Source organism: Geospiza fortis, unplaced genomic scaffold (genome assembly GCF_000277835.1).
Source record: "Geospiza fortis unplaced genomic scaffold, GeoFor_1.0 scaffold874, whole genome shotgun sequence".
Classification (NCBI taxonomy): domain Eukaryota; kingdom Metazoa; phylum Chordata; class Aves; order Passeriformes; family Thraupidae; genus Geospiza; species Geospiza fortis.
Genome location: NW_005054456.1, coordinates 1332626 through 1340960, shown reverse-complemented (window position 1 = coordinate 1340960; position 8335 = coordinate 1332626). Strand labels below are relative to the sequence as shown.

At 49.7% G+C, this 8335-nt stretch overlaps 2 protein-coding genes across 2 annotated transcripts in view; one reads left to right on the top strand and one right to left on the bottom strand.

The window, feature by feature from the left end:
• Nucleotides 1-4065: 4065 nt before the first annotated feature.
• On the bottom strand, nt 4066-8229 carry MMGT1 (membrane magnesium transporter 1). Its single transcript, XM_014309834.2, has 3 exons — nt 8134-8229; nt 7211-7314; nt 4066-6189 (listed from the first exon to the last, which is right to left on the bottom strand). The coding sequence occupies exons 1-3, from the start codon at nt 8227-8229 to the stop codon at nt 6027-6029; spliced, it is 363 nt and encodes a 120-aa protein (XP_014165309.2). The 3' UTR covers nt 4066-6026.
• Nucleotides 8228-8335, top strand: part of SLC9A6 (solute carrier family 9 member A6) — a 24344-nt gene continuing 24236 nt past the window's right edge. The window contains exon 1 of the mRNA XM_014309831.2: nt 8228-8245. Within this exon, the coding sequence (XP_014165306.1) occupies nt 8228-8245 (18 nt within the window). The remainder of the gene's footprint in view (nt 8246-8335) is intronic.

The window sequence follows — 8335 nt, the reverse complement described above, 5'->3', positions numbered from 1 at the left end:
GCGGCCCGCGCCTGCGGCTTCCAGCAGGTGAAACGGGGTCACAGCGACTCCTGGGAACTGGCTGTGAATTCCCGCAGGAAAGGCAGCTCTGGTGAGTCACGGCCCCGGCTGTGGTGGGAAATGGTTGCTGGATAATAGGATGAGTGATGGTGGTGGCTTTTCTTCACACATCAGGACCCTGAGGAGGCTCTGACCTCATGGGGCAGCTCAAAGCTGTTTTTTTGTCTGAATTCCAGGTGGCCAGAGGTGAATTCCTGCAAATGTAGATACAACAGGCCCTCCTTCCCAGGGTATGCCTTGCACCCCTGGACCTGGTGTACCCACTGTTGTAGGGAGAAGGGGATGTGAAGGTAAGGAGATGAAAGGGGCAGCTCTTGCTATGATAGGAAAGCAGACAGAGGTTGAAAACCTGTCCCTGTTATGTTCAGGCATGAGGTGGGAGAATTGAGGGACTGAGCAGTGCTGAGTTTGCGGGGTTGGTGCTGTGCTCAGTGTGAGGCTGGCGTGGGGCCCTGCAAGGGGGTTTTGTGCTGATGGAGTGCTCTGCTCTGTCTGGAGCTCATCTGTCCTGACTTACTTCTTATTTCACTGCTCCTGTTTTGACTTGCACTTCATCTCTGTGGAGGATCCCATTGCTCTGCTCCTGGAGTGTGGTGGGCTTGAGCTTCAGGTCTGCCCCTTCAAGCTCTGCAGCTGCTGCTTGAGCACAAGAAGCAAAGGCAGAGAAGAAAGTGCCTTGGGACTCAGGCCCACTGCCCCCATGCTGGGAGACAGCTCAGGCTGTTCCCATGGTTGTTTGTCTTCCCTGCCAGCCCAGGACAGCCCAAGGCAGCAGCGTGGCCATGGCCATGCTTGGCCACCAGCAGAGCAGGGTTTTTAACCAGCCCTGGTGCATCCTGTGGGATATGTGGGTCCCTCCCATAGGAGATGAACATGGGGCTCACTCTCCTGTGGATTTCCCTTTGTGATCTGAAGCTGCTGTATTTAAACAGGGATGGGAGGAGCAGCTGGCTCCAGTTTCAGAGTGGTGGTGGTGACTTCGAAATGGTGCCACCATCTCCAAGGTCCCTCAGCAGGGATCTGTGTGTGTCAGGAGGCTGTAGAGCAGCATGGTGGCCTTGGGCAAGGAGGGGGCATTATCTGACCCCTTCTCTCCCCTCCGTGTGCGTTGCATTGTGCTGGGGAGGTGGTGCCTCACTGGGGGCTCACCCAGGCCTTTGGGTGCCTTGGAGGCTTCAGTAATGGCCCAGGGAGTGACAGCCTGGTGTGCATGTGGGGAGCAGGAGTGGAGTCCCTCTTTGGACTGCCTGCCAAACTGGCTGCTCCAAAACTGCTCTGGGCTGCGTTCTGTTTTGTGCACTTCTGCTCCAGCCTTTGCTGTGCACAGAGGATGCTCCTCCTGCATCCTGCACTGGAGCAGAGACCTCCTGGGGCAGGGACAAGGGATTCTGGAGCAGCCTGTGGCTCTGGGGACATCAGCACTGGCCTTTTGTGGCTGGTACTGAACTGCTCTAAAATACACAGCAGAAATACCATGGGGAAAGAGGGGAATATTTTCTTCCCTTCTATTATTTTTTTTTCTGAAATGCAAAGTGAAGGGCCCCTGCAGCACAGCCTGCTTCAGGCAGATCCTGGGGAAACTGGTTCAGCCAGCACCAGTCTGGGCAGGGAGGGCACTGCCAGTGCTGGGTGCTCTGCGTGGCAGCACTGGGGTATGAACTGGGAATAAACATCCACATCTCTCTGTGGGGGGGGCTGTGGGTTCCCCAGGACCACTGGCATAGGGTGAGCCATTGATAATCCAAATGTCACCTTTTATTTATTTTTTTTTCCATCTCCCTACCCATTAAAATGGCCTGGGAAGCTGTGACACCACACAGCCTGGGTCCCTGCCAAGGAGCCCTGGGGCTTGTGTTCCTGCTCACACTGCCAGACTCCCGGCTGCCTCGCTGCTCTGTGAACTCCCATTTGCCTTTCTTGGCTGGAAAAAGGATTAAGTTAGCAGGACAGGAAAATTAATTAGCTGCCATTTTAAGGATGTAGCTTTCGTCGCAGTCCAAAGTGTTTGGAAATGGCATTGTGTCACTGAGACCAAGCTAGGGTTGATTAAAAGGCTTTTACCTGCTGGAATATCAGATTTATTTCCGCCAGGGTTCTGCCCCTGGTGATTATGGCTTCAAGGTGAACCTCAAGGCCAAATCCAAGGAGTGTTTTGCCTTTGCTGTTAGTTCTGGCTGTGGAAAGCTGGTACCAAAGTCTTTTCTGCTTGTTTAACATTCAAAATAGCCTTGCTTTGCCCTTCCCCTCTGCAGGCAGCCTGCCAGTCTGGCACAGCATGGCTGGGACAGCAGGGAAGTGCAGAGCTGCAGCTTCCCTGCCTGGCTGGGGGCTTCCCACTGGGAGCCTGGGGGCAACACCGTGTCCCTGGATGCTCTGGGGTGAGCCACAGCCTTCCCAAATTGTCTGGTGGAAAACTGCTGTTAGTGCAGGTGGCAAAAGGGAGCAGAAATGGTGCCACCCTTGGTGGGGGGCTGTATCCAGCTGGAGGATGTCCCCACAGTCGTGTCCTTGTGAAGGTGTCAGAGATGGAGAAGGGCAGATCTGCTGCAGTGTGGTGAAGTGTGAGAGAACCTGAACCGTGGGAAACGAGTGATAAGGAAGTGAAAAATCATTTTAGGGTTAGAAAGTAATAGTCATTCCCTGCTTTCTTCAGCAAGGGGGACTGTGGGTGCTCCAGAGCACCTGGAAGGGGCCACGAGCTGCCAGCTTTCCTGAGAAAGCTGTGCTCCACTTTGGGCAGCAGTGGGGACATGGAGCAGACTGCAGCGATGGCTCTGTCTGGGACACACAGAGGGGACACATCAGATGTGTGACCAGGGGGATTTCCACACATGGTGCTGCATTTCAGCCCTCACTGACCTCTAGAGTAAGTGCTTCTGCCAGCTGCACTCCCATTCCAGCCTCACATGGAAGGGCTGCACGAGTGACCAATCTCCAACACAAACTGTGGTCCCCATGCCCCCACCTGCAAGGGTGTAAATGACTCTTGCCCTCCTTAGCAATTCCCCACTGAGCTCTCACTGCAGTAGTTCAAAAACCCAACAAAATTAATGCAGATTAAAGCTGCTACTTCAGCAATGAATGGAAATTACCAGCACATATTTTTTATTTTACTATTTAATGTAGTAGAAATATCAGGGCTTGTAGCCAAAGCAATTCAAGATGTGACGGCTGTAAATGTGCATTGGGCGAGGCTGGAAACTCTCCAGTCTAATTCAAGAAACTCTTGGCTCGACTCTTGCTTTGCTTTTGAAGAAGAGAAGCCCATCTGTGAAGAAGCCCATGCTGCAAGGTAAGCACGAGGTGGCTTTGGGAGCTGGTTAGGTGCCCCTTCCCCAAACAGTTTCATTGGTGTTTTCCCTTTGTGTGCTGTGCTGGATGCAGAACTGCAGCAGCACAGAAAGCAGATGAAGGGTGAGTCTGCTGCTCTCTCTGGTGCAATCCTGATGGATGTTGTAGTTGAGCAAACTCCTCCAGTGCTTTGCTAACTTTTCAACCTCCCCCAGTGGAAAAGCAGAGCAAGGAGTGAAAAGTGATCTTGCTCAAGTCCAGGATTTTAACTATCACCAGCCCTGGGAGCAGCCCGAGTGTTTCCCCCAGTGACTGTTGCAACACCAGACCTTGCAGGAGCCTGTCCCTGTGGGCTGGCAGGGGTAGATTAGCACATGGTAGAAAAGCCTTTACTGTGGTTAAACTGAAGACAGAAAATGTCAGCTCTGCCAGAGAGGATGATGAGGAGCCTCAAAGGCAAGCAGATCCCCAGGCTGGTAATATTTCCCTCCTCAGTGTTTTACTCAGCTACTTGCAGCTATATTGATCCCCCCTTCTGATCTTATCTCCCAGTAATGAACACCAGGCCAGACAGCACTCTCACACAGAGCTGCCATAATTAAGGCAATCACTTCATGTCAGTGCTGGGCAGCCACTTTTAAATAGTCTTTCACTAGGGATTTGCTGCAGCAGGCTGCAGGATGGTCAGAAATAAACAAACAAACAAACACACACTTTAAGGATATCAATTTTTATTTGACATTGTGAGATCAATAAGAAAAAATAATTTGTACAGCTTTGTGATAGAACTGCTTCTGCTGCAGAGTGAGGCTACTCCTCACCAGAAGGGCCCTGAGGCAGCCCCAGGGTGCTCCCAGCAGGACCTGCTCTGAGCAGCAGGTGATGTTCTCCACCTCCCTGTCCCAGCAGCACCTCACACCTCAGGCAGGTCCTGTAGCCTTCCAGCAGCACAAATGAGGCTTCTCAGATGTTTTGTGTGAGCAGCTCTGCTCTAAGGCCCTCTGCAAAGGGCTCAGTGCAACCACAGCTGCAGAACCCGTCTGTGACAGTGCTTACTGAGCTCTGCTGTGCTTCTCCCTCCCTCTGCTAATTCTGCCTCTCCTCTGCCCCACGAGGTCAGCTGCCCTTGTTCAGCCTCCCCTCTGAGCCAGCCCTGCTCCCCAAGGGAACAGCTCTGTCTGCAGTGGAGGGATGACCCAATACTATTTCCGAGGCCTTTGGTGCTGACACCAGCAAGAGGGGAACCAGGACACTTTACGAACTCATCCTGCAGCTCAGATGCTTTCAGCTGGCAGAATAACCCTTTCTAATCAAACCCAGATGCTTTAGAGTGATTGTAGAGCAGCAGCCATGGATATTGCTCGAGCACTGGGGCACCCACTCCATAGGACGGGCAGAGCTAGAAAAAGAGACTTGGGTTTACACAGTATTTTTGCCAAGCTTTTTGCCTTTGACAGTTCTTAACAGTTAAAAAAAAACCAAACAGAACTCAACAGATGCCAGGACAAAAGGCTGAGTTTCCACTGTGTCAGTGAAACATCCTCCAACCAGGCCAAATTCTTGCTGGCCCCACCAGTACCTCAACCTACCCTCCCTCTGCTGCATCAGGGAGGTGAAAAGCCAGAGCAAGAGAGATTTTAGCATTGATTCAGCCCCTGAGGGGGGATAAGAATTTAGACATAAGTAAGAGTTAAGGACAGTTGATCAGTTCTAATACATGAAATCAAGACAGTAATATTAAACCAACGAGAGGCTCAGCTGGAAAAATCAAGGTGGAAGGCTCTGTTGGCAGAAAAGGGGTGGCTGTCCTGGATTAGTGCCAGCAAACAGAGCAAGCTGCTGGACCCTACCCCTGGACAGTTCTTACTGATACTTAAATATGAAGACGACTTGGAGGTTGTACCTGGTGCCAGTGCCACGTTCAGCACGTACACAACGTTCAGCATTCCCCAGTTCACAGCTGGAGAACGTGGAGTGTGGCAGATGAGCTGAGCTAGCTCCCCACACCAGCACCAATCACAGCCACAGCCCAGGCAGCCTGGGGCAACTCACATGAAACAAAGGAGGGCAACGAGGAAATAACGTGGTAGTGAAAAACCAGGAAAAAAAGAATAACCCTTCACACAACTGTTTTTCAGCATTGTAAAAAAATTAAAAATGAAAGCAATCTCTTTGAGTTCCCCTGCCACACTGTGCTGGTGTCCCACAGGCATTCTAGGATCAGGTGCTGCCCCTTTTCCTGCTGTTCAGCGATGCAGTGCACACAGCATTTCTGAGGGGATCCATAGACTGTAGTGCAAGCAAACTGAGAAAATAAATACACTCAAACATTCCTTCCTGTCAAAGAACATTAATTGCAGGAAAAACTAGCTTGCTTTTTGTTTTAACTGAAGTTAAGTTAGCTGCAACTCGTTTTAATATCTGAAACTTTGAAGATGTGTTTCACAGCATAACTGTAGAATTTACACTGCATTGCCAATCCACAATTCAGTCATTCTCATTAACAGTGTACAAAGAAGGTCATTAGTTTATATATATATATTTATATATATATATTTTATAAAGTCTGGAAGATCAATATAAATACTGCTCCAGAAATTAAAAAAAGTGTTTACATCCCCGACTTGAATATTACATCTCAGTGTCCTGGGTTATTGGTATCATCTGTAAAAGTCTTAGCGGCGCAGAGGTTCAAGTTTTCGAAATTTCAGTGCCGAGCTGGATGACAAAGCATCTTGGTTTGAAGAAGAATTCACTGTGTCTGGGGACTGGAACAACACTCTACCACGATGATTAAATACATAAAAAGATGGATGGTTCCTTAATGTGTCAAATGTCCTTCAAAATAAATGCAAAAAGCCAAGGTTAATACTCTCTCAGAGCAGGGAGTTTAGAGCAGGCTGTCTGGGGCCTATTGACTTTAGACACAAAAATACAAGTTTTCAATCCAAACTCTTGCTTGCTTTTAAGTTTCCTAAACTAAACCAATGAGGAAATACACAGTTGTGAAAAAGCCCACAAGATCTCCACGTGACAAACCTCCCCTTCCTCTCTGGAGCCCAGGGGCAGCCTGTGGGTGCTGCTGCAGACACACCACGTGCCAGCCTTTGTTCAGATGTCACTTGTGTCACCACCCTGATGATGCTCAGCTTTCCATCCCCCTGGAGGCCTCATGCTAAAGGCTTTAGGTGAACACTCTGAAATACAATTATGTGACTTTTTCACTTCCCATACTCCCCTGTGGTTTTGGAAATGGCCTGAGAGGCAATGTCTGCTCATCCAATTTCCTGTCAAAATTGCAGAATATTCTGATTTGAAGGGACCCACAAGGATCATTGAGTCCAACTCTGAACTGAATGGCTCATAAAGCAGCTGAACCTATGACATTGGCATGCTCTAACCAACTATCCTCTTCAAAATCTTGGCCCCAAATCCCTTATTTTCTTCAAGTCTTTCAGTCCTGCATCTTGGCCCCAAATCCCTTATTTTCTTAAAGTCTTTCAGATGTCCTGTCTTGAATATACTGTGTGAGACTCCAGTGACTCAGACTTGCAGTCTGAGACCATCTCATGACAGCAGGTGGTGATTCCTGAGCTCTACTTCCCAACTGCACATTTCATTCCTCTACCAAGTCTGCACAGCAGGATTTCACATGAGGAAAAGCAAGAAGTTTATTTGATTTCTGCCTGTTACCTAACTCTCCCTAAAACTCAAGACACTGTTGGCTTCTGCAAATGTGGCTGTTCCCCTGGGGTCACTGCCTACAGCAGGCACTGAAGGGCTGAGCTAGAGATGAGTGATTTCAGTTTGTACAGAGAAGCAGATACCGGTGTGTACAAAAAGAAGAAATAAAACATACTTATTTTTGAGTTCTGAAGTGGCATCCATGTCTTTAAACTCTCCTGCAATATGTGCTATCCCATAGCAGGTGACTGCAAAGGCCAGCAAAGTCTGCAGGACTATCTGCAACAGAGGGAGCACAGTGCAACACACACATCACCAGCTGTTCTGCACATTTTCCAAAAAACCTCAGCTTTCACACAGGATCTCTGCTGCTTTTCATCCAGTGACAGCAAACAGATGTGAGCAATCCAGCAGTGGGGAAACTGAGGCACGAGAGAATTAAAACTCTCTCCTATTTGCAGAGCAGAGCTCCAGCTGCCCCTGCACAGGTCTGGGTTGCACCAAGTGAATTGACTGACAGGGCTCCTCAGCAGGAGCCTGAGACCAAACCCTGTGTTCTGTGCTCTCCAGGACCCAAATTCCTGCCAGGAACACGTGCCTGGCTCTCCTGGGCACCTGATCTCCCTGCCCTTCTGATTAAGCAGAGAGGGAACAGATAACTGAAGTGGAAATTTGAAAAGCAAGCAAATAAAGCAAATAAAAGCCCCCTTCCTGAAGCAGGTTGTGCTGGGATCAAACAGCCACACTGGATAAACACGGGTCAGCCACCCAGAGCCACAGGGTGCAGGATGTTTATGCTGCAAAGGAGGTGATGGATGCAAATGCTCTCTGAGCTACATCCAGGGAATCCTGGACAAGATGCTCCAGGGTAGTTCTAAAGAGAGGGAGGTCTGGGTCTGGGGCTTGGTTTCACTGACAACTACAACACACTCAGGAAGTTGGGACGAAAGGCATGATTCTATTTGACAGTGGGAGCTCCACTGAAAGTGCAGCTTAAAAACTACTTCATCCTTTATGCTTGCCTAGCACATTAAGAGGGAGCAACTGAGAGACTAAACCACCGCACAGTTACACCTTTCACACACTGCAGAAACTTACATCTATGGGCAACGTTTCGTCTTCCTTTTCTGTCAACCTCATGTAAGAACGATCTACAAAACAGAAACACAGGCACGCATCAAACACTCCGTGCATGCAAACAAACAGCCCGGCAACGCGAACCCCCAGAGAAACGGCTGCAGAGCCACGGGGCAGCCTGACCCTCCCCGGGCCGCCCCCGGTGCCGCTGCTCCGGAGCGCG